Raw genomic sequence first — 16119 nt, 5'->3', positions numbered from 1 at the left:
TACTTAAAACGCTTTCTAAAAGAGAACCATAACCAAACCAAACTGAATCAGACATTAGATATAAAATAAATGAGGACTATTTTTTTTTTTGTTCAATACCAATTACTTGGTGGTTGGAAAATATCATCCCCAAACACACAGCTCTCAAAAACCCAGACTTGTGAATTGTTTGGTTAGGGGTTGGAAAAGGGTGAGTAGACTGACACTGCCACGGGACGACGGCTGGGAAGTAGTTATACTCCACTGTGTACACCTTCAAAAGTGTGTTATCTGTGGTTATGAGGGATGAGGGACTGATCATTTTTCAGATCCTTCTATGTATGCTTTGTTTCTTCCATGTAGCCATGTACAGCCGCATACTCACACTAACTAAGCTGGCTCTATGTATCAGGCTGCTGTCAACAAACAAAATGAGCAGATTCATTTCTGATCTGACTTTCATTATCTACATTGTTTGTGTTGAATCCTTGACATATTTGTCAATGTTGTAATTGAGGCATGTTATACTGACAGCACATAGCTTTATTGGTATAGAGTGGGCAGGCCAACATGTAACAAGTATGTGTACTTCAGAATGTGATCAGAATTTCTCAGCACTTTGCCGCCATGTTTCTTAGGTAACCCAAATGTACATGAATATATTTCAAATTAACAGGGAGGAGTAATGACAGGCACTTCACGACACAAAATGAGTCTCTTGTGCTTTCTGCCAAACATGTGTCTGCATTACATAGTGACACTATAACGCAGTGGCTTACCTATTGACGGTGCAGCCGGTACAATGCACCATGGCCCAGAGCCGGCCAGGGGGCATATGCAAACAAAAAATATTTAATTTAAATTTATTTTTTATATAATATCTTTTTTGGGGGCCCCAATGGCACTAACCGCTTCACGCAGTCTTCAAAGTAACCAAGCAACCTAATTTGATTTGTAATTTGTCTGTCCAATGACCTTGCTCCCTTTCATGTCATGTGATACCTTGCGTGACGAGCGAACCGTTTAATCAACCTCAAAGGTTATATGTACTGTAGCTAGCAGCAGCAAGTTTGGCAGCATAATACAAAATGGAATAGCTTGCATTTATAATGCACAGCAAACCAAAGCACAAGAGTGGCGCTCAAAAGAGAAACGACAAGAGAGAACAAGGAGATGGAACGGCTAAACTGACAAAATTAGACAGTTTTTTTTGTCATACATCGTCTGTGAAATCTCGATTAATTCTGTAAAGTGATTGTTTGATTAGTCCGCTGTGCCGTTGTCAGGCTGAGGTGGTCTGAGGCCAGGGCAGGCTGTTGTTGATAGCCTACATGTGGCGCTTATGAGTGGTTGTGTGTGCCCGTGCGTGTGTGAGCGCATCAGCGTGCGCTTATGTTTGGGGCGATGGGGGGGGGCCCAAAACAATATTTGCACCGGGGCCAATCACATCCTTGTTATGCATTAGGGACACCATAATCAATGTCTCGGGCTGCTACAATAGGTACCATAAGGAACTCCTCTTTTTTCCAATGTATTATGTATTCCACCTTGAAATATTAATATCCAAATCCTAATGTAGCATTGATGCAGAACATTCGGTAGCTTTCATGTATAAGTGATTCAATTCAATGTTACCAATGTTTTATTCTTATTTCAGGCTGTTAACATATCTTCAAACCAGGCGTTTCTATTTCCTGGATTAACATCATGGCAGCAACTAAATGGTGGCTAGTCAGCCAACACTTATTGTAGTTAACTGTGCTCTCTTGTGGCAAACTATGGAGCGAATGCCTTGCCCAGGGATCAAGACTTTTTCTCTCCACTTTGCAAAAGGGTTACAAATCATGCCCTTTGTTTGCTATTTGTACAGGGCCTCACTGAATGCACCATACATCAATTTGCTCCCCTGCTGACAACTTCTATTGTCGGAAACTAGTGGGATTCAGGACAATGGGTGTTTGATTCATCATAGTAGGGCCTAGTGATCCATGCTTACCAGAGTCTTAGCCCACTGTTGTTACCTCAGAGGAGATGTTACTGCCTTCCAGGTGCAACTAATGGAATTAAAATCACCTTCTTATCATGTACAGTAGGTCTGAGGGAGTTCAGTTTTAATTAGAAAAACTGGCCCTATATTTGAACTACATTTAATTTCCAGAGGTCCGTTTGTTCTTAAAATGAGCCCTACAACTTTACTTTATAATTCTGATTTAGCATTGACTCTCCTGAAGAACAATTACGGGCCGTCCACACAGCGGCGTGCGTTGAAGCTTGCCGGCGGGCGTGTCTGAAACTCGACCAACAACCAATCACATGAATCTCCCGCCCCAGACACACAAGCACGCGGTTTGATTGGCTAGAGCTTGTACTGGCATATATTTTTGATTGGCTGACGCTTCTGCCGAAGCTTCAAAAGTTGAACATTGCTAAATTTTTGCAGCGAGCAACGCGAGCGACGCATAGCGACTCGTAGCGACGCTCCCACAATGCAGTTTAGCGAAGCGTTGAAGCTTCAACGCACGCCGCCGTCTGGACGGGCCGGTACAACTTCAAGGACATTGTCTCAGGGTATTAATCACCATTTTTAAAGTCTTGAAATAAAAAAAGGTAAAGGGCTTTAAGCTGACACAATTTAAAGAATTGAAGCAACATGATGTGGTCGAACTAATGACAAGCTCGGTGGAGAGAAACAGTGTGAGGGATTGAATTAACTTTAAGGGGAGACGCTAATGAGCCCATGGAGGCTGAGGAAAACACTCACGTACAGGCTGGCTCCTCTCATTAATTGTTTAAACCTGCTAACACATTTAACACTTTCTAGAGTTGCCTCCGAGCCCTTCAATCCTGGAGGCAAACCGGCAGACACAGGACCTTTTATTTTGCTCAGAAGGAAAGCATTCGCCTGTCTATGAGCTTTATAAATGAGAGACCTTTAAAAGGGGACTGCGTGGTATTTAGCATCTGCACTCAATATTTTCTGTTTGTCATCATATCAGCTCCATCAAATCTTCTAATGCCGTGTCAAGGCTGCTCTGTTGCCAGACGTCTGACAACAGAAGCAGAACATCTGAATTGACAAAACACCAGAAGAAACTGCTGAAACACTGCAGCAGTTTTAAGTTGCTCTTTTTGTTCGTCTTCATACAGACTCTGTTGCAGTTGTCACTTCACTTCCTATCAGACGAGCTTTGTGCCGTCGACTTTGGTGCAAGTTCAGATATGAGTGTTAAAAGACAAGATGAGATATTGTTTTCCTTCCAAAAAGAGTGCACTTGCTATCACTTGAATGATTGAGTACGTCAAACAACAAAATGGCTTAAAGTGATGCAACAGTTCCGATTGCTTTGTGTTGGAGTGCCATTCTCAGTTAAAATCTGATTCTCTTCATTATATAATTGAACTAAAAAGCACTCTTTATTTTTGTAGGACTCTTCTGTAGATATAACAATGGGAAGCACATTCAAATTAAATCTGGAAACTTGGTCACCAGAAAATAATAGCACCTTTAATGTTGAGAGGCATGGTAGCTGATACTGATACCTCATTCTGTGCAGTGCTACTTAACATGGTGTAATATTCGTTTTATATTCTTTCTTTTGTGCTGCTTTCATACTGGTAACAACTTTAGCCTTAATGGGAGGCTTGTAAAGAATTACACAAAGAGCATGTCACAACAATCAATGTAAGTCGACTGTAGGTATATCGCAGCAGCCATTGAAGCTGGACCTCTGCCCGGGCCAGTGCTTACAATGATGAATAATAAATAAATAAATAATAGATGAACCTGTTATAACTAACCCTCTCTCAATTCAACTAATAATACATCTAATTTTCAGAGCTAGACACCTAAAACCTGTTTCATTCACACCGCTGAGGCAGTTTTCGTACCCGGCTCTCCCGCACCAAGGGGCGAATCTTATCTCTCTTCAAACTTGAATGGTTTATATATATATATATAGTATTTGTAGTTAGTGAGTTACTGTGCCAAAGCAAAGGCGAAACAGCTAAGGGTTTCCACTACCTCTGGGTGTAATTACCCATCAAACTACTCGCCGCAATTCAGCTAATCCGGGACGGGTAATATTTGAGGTCAAACATGCAATTCAGTGAGTGATACAATTACTTGCATCATCAGGTTGTGGAGGATTTCTTACTTTGATTGTCTACTTCAAATGGATGTCAGCCTTCCTGCGCATGCAATGATTTATCAGCATTTATGGTAAATCTACCTTGGCAGATACACCACATAAAAGAATGCTAAATTGACTTATTTTAATAAAGCCCTTAAGCAACACTCATTTCTGAATTCCAATAAGCTTTTGCTCAATAAGAAGAACGTTGAGAGGATCTTCACACGCTCCAGGCAAAGTTAATGTATGGGCGAACTGATTGTTGTACTGTAGGAAATCTATCAATTGCATCAAGGAGGAAACATCCCCCATCTCCTCATTTCAGTTGCTCCCATCCCATGAGATATAAATCTCTTCAATCTGATTAACTGCTTTTGGATTTAGCTCATAGGGGCCGAATAAGCAGAGGAGCCGATAGACAACAAGCTGTGTCTCCTCAATATAGATCTACTCTGCAAAGCAAGTTAGACTTCATGTGTTGTGTCTGGCACCTGTCAGTGGGTCTGCAGAAGCAGCAGGTTGGATAAATTAAACATGTTACGCTTCATTTGAGCAACTGGGTAGCTATTCCCTTGGGACTATCTGCTTCTCCAAAGTGAAAACCACCAAGAATAAAACATGGCACGCTGACACGAAGCTAGAACCAAGAAAATTGGCTTATTTCACAATGTCAAGAAAAGGTCTATTGTCTTAACTCAGTCAAATATAATTCCGCCCAAGACAATCCATAAACTGCTGATAAAACTATAGTGCCTTGACAGTTGCAAATCTTATAACGCAGCACTTCCACAGGGAACCCTATATTTTATTGGCTCTTGAGGAGGGAAAAACAGGATTTTCAATGTATTTGTTTGTCTATCTATTCTGACCTAGGCCAAACAAAGCGAGACAGACGGGTGATTATGTTGTTTGCTCGCCCATGCAATGACGTGAATGAATATAAAGGGTACTTCTCAGAAAAGATGGAATCTTATTATCTGTCATTTGTCTGGTTTCTGTGTGACAGAAGAGAAAAGATGAAACACATTTAGAAGCATAATTGCTTTGGTCAATAACGGCTGGTTGTCTGTTTTATATTCCATTATGGGAAGGATGGGCTCTGGGCCGTTTCATCACGGAGAGGTAAATAAAAGGACGGGGGAGCCAGAAGAGACTCGTATCACAGGTAAATGAGTGCTTTATGAGGAAGATTAGCGCAAATCCCTCACACACAGTGCATCGGCGCATGTGGGGCAAGGGAGGCTTTTCGATGGAGGCTTGGCTACCTCCAACTCACACATTCCCCCGGCAATCGATCAAAGCCCCAAATCACAGCTGCACACACACAAAGGAAGGAGTAGGTGAGACAGAATGACAGCAGGAATTGGAAGCTATTGTATTGACAAATGGCGGCCTCATTTGACACAGAGCCACCCAATCAGACTCTTGGGATCCAAATATGCACATAAGGTGTATGCATATGTGCACACACACACTTTCTCCTTCAAAACCACCCAGAAACAATGCCCAGAGCACATATTGCAGGGAAGTGGAGCATCTGTGGAATAGTTTTCTGTTGTATAAACAAGCTCTTGATTCTATCTTCAGTCAGAGCTGCTCATTAAACTCTATTAACCTGCAGAACTAATATCTGCAGGGAGAACTGGATGATACAAACACACCTGCTCCATTTAGTGGAATACATTTCTCATTTCTTCAATGAATATATAGCTTCTCCCCAGGCAGCTCCGCCTTTCACATACACACGCATACAGTATCGCACATCTACACACGAGCAAATCACCAAAACGCAGATGGTAAGTGCTCAACACTCATGTAGGTGAGAGGGGAAAGGAGAAGAGAACTAGAGAGCTGAGAAGTGGGTGCAGGTGAAGAAGAGGCCAGAAGATGATGGAGAAAGAAGAGAAAAAGAGGGGATGACTAAAGTGCTGCATTTCTGTGGCATAGCCTTTTTAACATTCTATCATTAGGGGGGACGTAGTTTACACAACTGGATGAGTGGAAATGTGAAAATGCAAGATAACTCTAAGACTATTTTGACATGTTATTAATTTGTTACACTATTCATAAGGGATCTAAAATGTATCTTTAATTAAATTATAGATTTCAGAAATTAACTTTTCATTAGTAAGAATTTTTTATTTTATTTCTACAGTTTGAAAAAAGGATTGTGACATATTGTGACTATGTAATTTCCCATTTAATTTATCAAGACTTTTTTCTGTATAGTATAACGTTGCAGGGAAAGGTCGTTTTTTATTAGTTTACAGATAGAAAGTGAACAATTTAGTTTCAAATTCATGATAAACTACTTACATTTTTAGTAGTGAAACATTAAATTAATTATAATTTCTTCCATTCAAACTTACATTCTAGATATGTTGCCATGAAATTATTAATCAAAAATCATTTGTTGATATTAACAATTACCATTACAGATGGCATCAGCAATTTGTGTAGTGCTGTAGCAAAGGTACACAACTGTAAAGACAATCTGCGTGGGGACCACACATCTCATTAATACAGCCCCATGTCACATCTGTATACCAAACACCATCTGTATTCACTCATTCAGACACACACACACATAGCTTTACCGAGGGAGAGCAGAACACATACACAGAACCAGAACAACTAGAATTTATTTATATTTAATTTAAAGTACGATCAAAATGACAATCCAATATGTCTGACAAAACATCTCCCATAACATACTTCCCCCAAGAGATCATCAGCTGAGCGACTGTAGTGTATTCAACTACAGCACTGAGACGTCCCAGTAGAGGAAGTATATTGCGTTACCAAAGCAACAAAAACAATCCCAACTGTGTCATCCAAGCCATTCGAGTGCCAAAGCATTTATCATACTGTCTGGAATACAGAGTGTAGTGTAGTGAACAAAAGTGTGGAGCGTAGGTTGTTTGGTACGCACCGTTGGGGCTTTCCTCATCGATGGTCACGATGGTCGCAGGGGGGCCTGGCCGGGACAGCTTACACTCTGCATACGCAAAAAGAAGAAGCAAATTAACATCAAAGTGGCTGAATACCTTTGTGCTCTATTTAAATAATTTACTCTGCAATCCCAACAGTACATTATGAGTTATGGCAGCTTATGAAAATGACTGAGTTGTGTAGAGTTAGATGCATTCTAGAGGGAAGTATTCAACCTTTTACTACTTCATTTAATACTATAGTTTTCTTTCCAAGTTAAGATTTAAAATGTTAAACAAAGAATATCGTAAACATGTAAAATACAATGTATTGTTTGAGATGAACATTTTGGCTTGAGAAGAGGTTTAAACAAAAACAGAACACTATTTACAAAAAAAAGAAGGGTTAAGTGGAGAAACTGTATTTATCTTTTTTTCCTTCCCATATATTTATATACTTGCTGCACTTACTAATTTAATCATCATCATTGTATATAAATAATAATCAGTATCAGTCACATGGGATGCTTTCAGCAAATTAGTTTATTATTATTAGAAAAATGTGCTAGCAATACTTTCCTACTTACAATAGAATAATAAAATAGAATGTGCTACACACAATTGTACAGTATTAAGCGCTTTGAGCACCAGGAAAAGCGCTACATAAATGTACTGTATTATTATTATTAATATTATATAACCCAGAGCAATGCTAGCATTGGCCCACAAAACTGACATAAAATGAATGACATTGTAAATAGTTAATTGGTCTGAGGATATAAACCTCAAAGTGTTTGCTTCAATGTCTTTCTGTCAGGCCATAAGCTGTCATTTCCCCACATCGTTTTACAGCGGGTGGCGAGTGTATGACTGCTACAACAGGAACATAATCAGAAATGGACTGAGAGACTAACACCAGACAAACAGGGTGGACAAAGCATGATGCAACATTATAAGCGGTGCATTGAAGAGAGTGGAGGTCACAGCAGCTAGATGGTACGAGCACATGACACAGGTAATGGCATCTTGACAGACAGCACCAGATGGGACAGGATGGGGGGAGGAGAGGGGGAGGCATGAGGAAGGGTGGTGTCTAGTGTAGAGGAATAGCCACTCTGCAGCTGATGTGAAGAAACTTTAGGATTAAATGTCTTTCATCAGGGAAGAGAGAGGAGAAGATACAGGTAGAGGGAAGCGGTGAAAGACAATAAAGGAATGTAATGAAACAAAAGACAACGGATGGTTGCCCTCTTACCCTCATACTGCCAGTCTGAAGGGGTCAAGGGTTAGTGGAGCCAGAGGGAAGCAGGACAGAAGTATGGAAGAAAAGAAAAGTATGAAACAATTGGTTGAGGAACAGCTCAAAAGATGTTAGGAAAGGAAAAAAAACATCATTATAAGAAACAGAAATAGGGAGAGACAAGTTTCAGGAGGGATTTTCTGTAAACGCCTCCACTAGAGAAAATGGTGCATGTTAGTGAAACACACAGAGTTTTACAAATATGGCCAGCTGATCTCTTTTTGCTGCCAGTAGCTGCTGGCTGACATTATTTCAAAGGAGAGGCAGTGGGGTGCATAATAAATATGAATCAATTCAAAAACTGAAACACTTTTGCGTGGTAAATGAAGAAGTACCACTGCATGTGTTCTGGAAAAGGAAAAAAGAGCATTTAAGAGCGTGGGCCTCTTTCTTAAATCGCTCTGCTACCATTTTGACATATATTGAATCTCAAGCAGCTTGCTGTCAGTCGGTGTTCACTTACATTACATGTAATCGGAGATGGACAGAAAGAAAGACACATGGTCAATGACACCACACCAACAGGCAGAGCTCTAAGGTTTCACACCTGCCTTCTGTTATCTGACTTCATAGTGCAACTACGCACCTGTTGCCAGTGTATAGTTTGCTTATTAAATATGCATGCTCCTGAGCCTTTACTAATGTGATGGTTTAAAGTGCTTTCTAATCAGAGATAACATCCTTATGATGTAATGTTGCAGCATATGTCCTTATGTCTGTTTCCAAAGTGCAGATACACATAGTGATTAGCAATTCAATTGCAACGAAAGACCGGAGGCTATAAACATAGAACATTTCATGCAAATCGTTGATTGCAATTTCATCCTATGTTTCTAGCTGGTGTCATAATGTAGACATTTTTTATGAAGAGTTTATGTATAGTTTAGCATAGATTTACATTAACAGTGCAGCTTATCCTGCCCTTTTCTGTATATGACTGTGGTCATAAGGAGATCCAGGACAATAAATCAGAAAACACAATCTTTTTCTAATCTAAAATCCTTGGGGAATAATTATCAACACATACTCATCATGTACTAATAATTCCTCAGGAGTACTTACTGCTTATTTCAGACTTCTATGAATGTATAGCAATTAGAGAATCTGTACCCATCTGCCGAAAGAAATAGCAGGATGAGGGTTTCCTTTAAGAGCGACAAAATGAACAGAGCAAGTGGGTCATACCTCACAATCGGAGACATAAACAACATCCAAATAAGTATGCAAATGTGCTCTGAGCGAAAGTACTGTGAAGTAAAAAGGGAGTGCACATGTGTGCGTGGGGAAGTGTGCGAAATAAAAGTTACTTGCGCTCACTTGAGAAGCTTTTCAAGGGATCACAGACAGTCTGTTTTGTTAGTTTTGCATGTGTTCAGGCGCGTATGTGTGTCTGTTTGGGCGGGTGCACATATGCGCGCATGTTTGTGTGCATGTAGCTTTTAGTGGTAGTTGAAGAGGAGAGAAAGATGTGTCTCTGCTTTGAAGACAAAAGGCGGAACCCAGCAGAGAAAGATAATTCTGCCTCCATTTGCAATGCCAACGGGCCTATATTGCGATCAGAGCAAAAACATATGTTGCACTGTGAGAGTGAGAAACACACATGCATGCATGTAAAAACGTACCCAAAGACTGGCCACTGACGTTCACTATCAAACTGAATTTACCCCCAACCTCTTGCCGATGTTTTTCTATTATAGATATGTTCTAATTACATTCTTCGTTAAGCTTCCCCTCATTAGGAAGCTTTTATTAAATAACAATGAACTTCCCTGTGTCTCTCTGGTTACTGGCATACAACAATGTCTAATCAAATCCCCTGTAGACCCCCACCCCCCCTGCTCATGAAGCACTCAAGATAATTTAGGATGAAACCTGTAGACCCTAGCATACATAAACATTAAACATACATCATTGCAAAACTATTTATGGATGAATCCACTTATCTAGAATACTATGACCAATGCAAAAAAGTTACTGTACATCCTTGATTTAGGGTGAAAGAAGGGCACCAAGCTTTTCATGAAATACTATGGAAATATAGAGCATGTACACATGAAGATAAAAAGCAAAGCATGCATGGTGTGGTGTTCATATTTTTGTTACTCAGCCAGTGTTCGTGGGTCGTGAGCCAAGGCCATTGAGTGTGATTTTGAAATATAATTTTTCTTTAGCTAAATAATGAAAACGAGCCCCACAGACCCGAAAACCATACAAGGGTTAAATACATATTCTCAAGTTGCATTAGTAATTTATGTTTCTATCTATATTCAAATGGTTGTTTAAAATGGTAACCAGTTAGAAACAATGCAGAGGATGGAGGCTACATGAGAGATGCAGTTGATGCTCACACCTCAGTACATTTTTAACAAAGCTTTTCATCATGCTTGGTTTTGTGTTTTTAACAGTACCCAGATATAAAAAGGCTTGCATGTGCATATTATTAACTTTATTTATTGAGTGTAATTGTATGATTGAAAAAGGGCCTGAGATTTTCTTATCAAAAGAAATGTGTTCAAATATTTTATTGGAAAAAGCTGGAAATTGTTTTGATACATTATAACAACACCATAACAAATAGGAATTTGTGATGGGAAATCCTTAGGCAGCAGATCAAATAAATAACATTTATTATAACTGAAGGAGTTCGACGTCAGTGCAAATGTATGACAGTGACATAAGAAAGACTATGGTCAACCGTTATATATTGAATGTACACATATAATAATAGTGTTCACAATTGTAATTTAATTTAAACTTATTTGTATCTCACAAAGCAGGAGCATTGTAGACTAACATGGTTTGTTTACATTCTGCACCAAGTTGGCTCAAAATGAAAAAAACTAGTAGCTCCATTGATGTGCTTATCCTTAAAGAAAATTACATTTTGTACTTCTGTATATTCCTCTGGATGTATATGACTGCAGCGGCTCTCTCCCAGTCCTCAGCAGATACTCCAGATGCATTTCTACAACAAATGTATTTTTATGGCCTGACCTCTCTGTTCCAAATGAAATTACTATTGAACAAGGGTAGGGTTGATTCAGGGATAGAGGCAAATCATAACAAATGCTGTTCAATCACTAATCAGGGCACTGTACACTTAAACCTAATCCAAACACAATCAAAATCTTACAAATCTGACCTCGGGGTAAATCTTCTCACTAATCAACCCGACTCACAGCTGTAAAACTTCAGTCCGTGTTACTTGTGTAAGCAAGCTTTAATCAATTTGTGGAATGCTCCCGATTAACCAAATCGAATGTTTTCCCTGAAACACCATGACATTTGAAATAAAGAATAAGAGCTGAGCTGAATTTATAAGAGGGAGAAAATAAAAATTTGAAATGCTTGTTTAAAATGTTCCCTTATTAAAAGCTAGCAACATGTGGGGACTTTTATTCTACAACATTTCAAAGAAGTGAATTTTGGGTAAGGCTGAGCGTGATGCTTCAAAACATTGACCGTTTCCATGGTAATCTATGTTATTCTCCCTGGTCTCTTGCACAGACATGAGTTGAGTCTCGCATAAAACACTCGTTTGAGGGGAGAGAGGAGTCGTTAGAGGATGGCAGCCGAGAGAAAAGCGTGACCAAAACGTGCTTTTAGGCTGTAATCGTAACGCAAATCAAAATGCATAAAATGTGCGAAGCCCCGCTTTAGTGAAGCACTGGTGAAAGGAAAGAAAAAAGTGACAATAAATGACAGCAAAACGCAGCATTGACTTTAACATTGAGATGAAATGAAACGATTGCAGAGTTAATGGGTCAATAAAAGATGTTGTTTCTTTCTTTCAGAGGGGCAATGGTAGGGGAAACACTGTGTATATTGTCCCAGTGTGTTAATAATGTAATAGTCAACTAGATGGTGTTTTTGAAAATGCAAAGGGTCTACTCCTTTGTTAGAGAAAATGAAAGCTTTCTTAAGCAAAACCAATGTGTATGTTTGTTTTTAGTCAGTGTGAATATGTCGAAGCAAATGCGGTGCAGGTATTGCAAGTTTCCCTTGTTTTCTATACAAAGGTTTTTATCATGCTTTTCAAATGAGATGCAAAACCTGCTAAGAAACTCTAAAGACGCTCATCGACTGCTGTATCACTGGAGAAACATGGTGGTGGCGGAATGTATTCTTCTCACTGACATTTAGTTTCAAAAGGCATTCTTTACCTGACATTCCATTCAAAAGCCTGTGCTTTATTGTGACTTCTTCTGCAAAAGCACCTTCTTAGCATCCAATAAATCCAACTGCATCTCCCTGGAAGAATAGATCTTTAAAACACACACTTTAAAAAGGACAACTAACCTAACAAGCATCAAGGCTGATCTGCCTCAATACATCTGGCACACCTTCAAAACAAACCTAAGATCAGAGGCATCTTATTTAGATAACTATGAAGTGTATATCATTTTACATGTACAAATGCCGATTGCCATATGTAGTCCTGTGCAGCCACTCATGGGAAATTGTCAAAGACGGAGAGGGAGTGAAAGAGGAAACATGCTGGGAGAGATTATTGAGAAAGGGCAAACGCAACGAAGAGGAAAGTGGGAGCTAATATCTCAAACTTTAGATGCATGGCAAATTCAACCCAAGTTTCTCTAGTCATAAAACAATGCATTCTGTATGTCCATATGCAACCATGAACGCCTCTGCCCTTTCATATAAATATCAGGGCCTTTGTGATGATAAGAACATGTATAACCGAGCCTATGGAAAGCTCCCTCCAGCGACAACAGTATTTTTTCCACAACACCAGTGATCCGACTGAGGGAGAACTGTCTGCAGAGCTATGGTTTGACAAGCAAATACTTAAACACATTCAAGGTTGAAGGTTGGTTATCACAAATCCCTGTGGTGGCAGGCAGCCCAGGAAAAGCATGAATGGTGACAAAGGAAACACGGACACTATTTTGAATTCCCATTGCCAGTCCCATTTTGCATGGATCCAGGTCCAGTAGGACAGCGTGGCATTCTGGGACATATCCACAAGGACCTGGCATAGGATGGTAAGACAGAAAAGGGGCAGCTGTCCAGTCACACACACATTGCCAGGTAATGTCTGCTCATGGGCAGACAGCAGGTCAAACAGATGAGCAGTTTGTGTTATATAGTAAGGGAGAAGGGGGCCAGTTGTCCACAGGGGAGAGTGGGCTGTCAAAGCTGTGCATTACAGTTCACATCATGCAGGAAAGCTCCCTTGTTGTTCTGAGGATACTCCAATGGTCTGGTTGTTTGTCAGCACTCAAAGCCTTTAACATTTCATTGATTTTATCTGGTTTATAATGTGAATTATATTTGCTTTAACAAAATGTTTCCATAACACATGTTTACTAGATGTGTGCCTATTAAGATGTTCTTAGAAAGCCCTAATGTGTTCCAAGAGGCACTCTGAACAAAAACAGAAATAATAAGCCTAAGAGTTATCATATTAGTTTGGATTTTAATGGTGGTGCTTCTTCGTTGTAGCTTTCCCTTACACAGTCATGTCATGACAACAATGGCTTTTATAAAACACCAAAAAGAGACATTTTAAAGCTCCTTTAATGCTTATAACTGTATCTTTCTAGTGTCGATGAAACATGACATGTAAGATGCACACTGCCTTTCTACCTGATTTTAATAAATATGAGTCTCAGTTAGTGTCTGATATATTGATTATACTGTATGAATTAAGTACACTGTTACATCACCATGTGGTCGACCAGTTATCTGCATCTGAAAACACTATTGTTGGGAATTGCTTTCTGCTTTGTCAAAACTTTATCGTGAAATAACTTTTTTACTTACACACTCGCACAGCAAAATCCATTTAAAAATGTCTGGCACAATACCAGCCAAGTATCTGAATATAAAGATAAATAGTTTTTCTTTATGGTAAACAGCTTTGATCTCATGCCACTGCAATTCCCTGAGACAACAGCTCTGACGCAGTACGAAACCAATAAGGACAGCTAACAATCCAAACATTCAGACCCATCTCAATGCAAAACAATGCCTGTACATCTGTTTGTCACTTCTGGTTTATGAACAACCCAAACATGTGAAGCAACCCTCCCCTTCCATAAAGAAATACAGCCCTCACCCCTTCTTTTCTTAGAGGAAAAAACTGCAAAATCAATGTGCAAAAACACTGAGTTTTTCCAGCGTGTTATGCTTGGCACAAGAAATGCAATCACTGCCTCTGTCTCTCTCAATCTCTCTCCAATTCCTTCCCTCCCTCCTAAAAAATCATTAGACATGTGGGTCTCTGTGGGGCTTTGCGCTGTAATTGTTTGTATGTACTTATTTTTAAGGGTCACGAGTAGGGTAGAATATGTTGGTACGGAATGAAAAGCAAATGAGAGTGGGAGTGAAGAAAGAAAAAGTGTGTGTTACATCACTCTAACAGACAGTGATGAATAGTGTCACGGAGGGAGATGGAGATTAATTCCTGCGCCATCAGGTAAATCTTATTTAATCGTTTATTTGAATTGGAACAGTGCACGTTGAGAAACACTTTAAAACAAAAATAATGCTATTGCCTCATAATGGAAGAGAGTAGGGGATTACTTTACTGTTGTGTAATCCCTCAGCAGAAACTTCCCCTCATATTTGTCTTTGGACTTCCCCTTCATTTATCACTATATGTTGTATATGTGAGAGGTTAACCACAAGAGCTATAGTGCAAAGGTTGCAATCGCACTCCCGGGAACACTTACAGTTCAGTTACACTTGCTCTCACACTGAGACCCAGGTGGCCTGTTGGTACAGACCACAGGCAGCACAGGGCACAATCTCACCAAGAGTGTCGTTCCCCCGCCCCCCTCCTGCTGCTGCACAGAGCCTGATTGCAGCCTACTGGCGGACAGATTAAACCCCTTCCCCCTGTCACTCTGTTGCGTCCCACTCCACAGGATTCTGCTGAAGCCAGACTCAGTCTGCACATCTGGCTTCCAATCAGACAATCCCAAAAATAGACAAACAATTGTGGGTCAGAATGGATGTGCAGATGGGAAGCAAGGGGACAGGCAGAGAGAGGGGAAAGTTATAGAGAGGAAGGTAAGCTGATGTCACACGGCAGAAGTGTCCACAGGCATATTAACTAAACCTCACCTCACCACACACACACAGTCACTTGAGCAATCATGTTAGTGTGTGTGGGTGTGATTACATGCATTTGTCCTACATCTGGATTTAGCAAGCGAGGGATTTATGGATAATGTACATCTGTCAACTCTGCTTTGGATTGAGGTTTGTCACAATATTACTGTTTTTTAAACTGCTGCAGGGTATCACAAGTCACACAAGGATCAATGGACACACAGATGAGCTGCAGAGCATGGTTAACATGCACAATGTAGTTTACTGTTGAGAGGGACTACAGTAATGTAAAGTCACAGGCAGATGTATCCCTCTGTATTCTATGTCTATAAGAGACATAGAATACAGAGGGATTGTGAAAGGAGAAGTGGAAGAGGGAAACAGAAAGACGGTAAGAGTACAGTCCTTTTTTGTCTAAAGGCTGCTCCCTTTTAGTTGAGGCAAAGCAGTCAATATCTTTCCCAAAAGGCCCAGAGATTCATAGATTAATGGATGTTTTCATGTCCTCTTTTTCATGTTGATCTTTAGTTGTATTCATATTTTCTTTTGTTTTGAATAAAGAATATATTTAAAGAGAACCCATGAAAGCTTTAAGGAGGGACTATACAATTGAATCATGTGACTCTTATATTTGACCCTTGAGAGGGTGGTTGCCGCACAGCTTCAATCCCATCTTGACACAAACAACCTCCATGAACCCTTT

General features: G+C 39.9%; 1 protein-coding gene across 1 annotated transcript in view; it reads right to left on the bottom strand.

Annotated features, from left to right (window-relative positions):
• LOC307044481 (protocadherin-15-like) overlaps positions 1–16119 on the bottom strand; it is a 189984-nt gene that overhangs the window by 121470 nt on the left and 52395 nt on the right. The window contains exons 4-5 of the mRNA XM_079689759.1: positions 8295–8309; positions 7042–7107 (exon numbers count right to left, since the gene is read on the bottom strand). Coding sequence (XP_079545885.1) covers positions 7042–7107; positions 8295–8309 — 81 coding nt within the window. The remainder of the gene's footprint in view (positions 1–7041; positions 7108–8294; positions 8310–16119) is intronic.

This window comes from Notothenia rossii (assembly GCF_949606895.1).
Source record: "Notothenia rossii genome assembly, chromosome: 6".
Lineage (NCBI taxonomy): Eukaryota > Metazoa > Chordata > Actinopteri > Perciformes > Nototheniidae > Notothenia > Notothenia rossii.
Note: the sequence above shows the minus strand (reverse complement) of the source record. Positions and strands in the feature narration are given on the sequence as shown.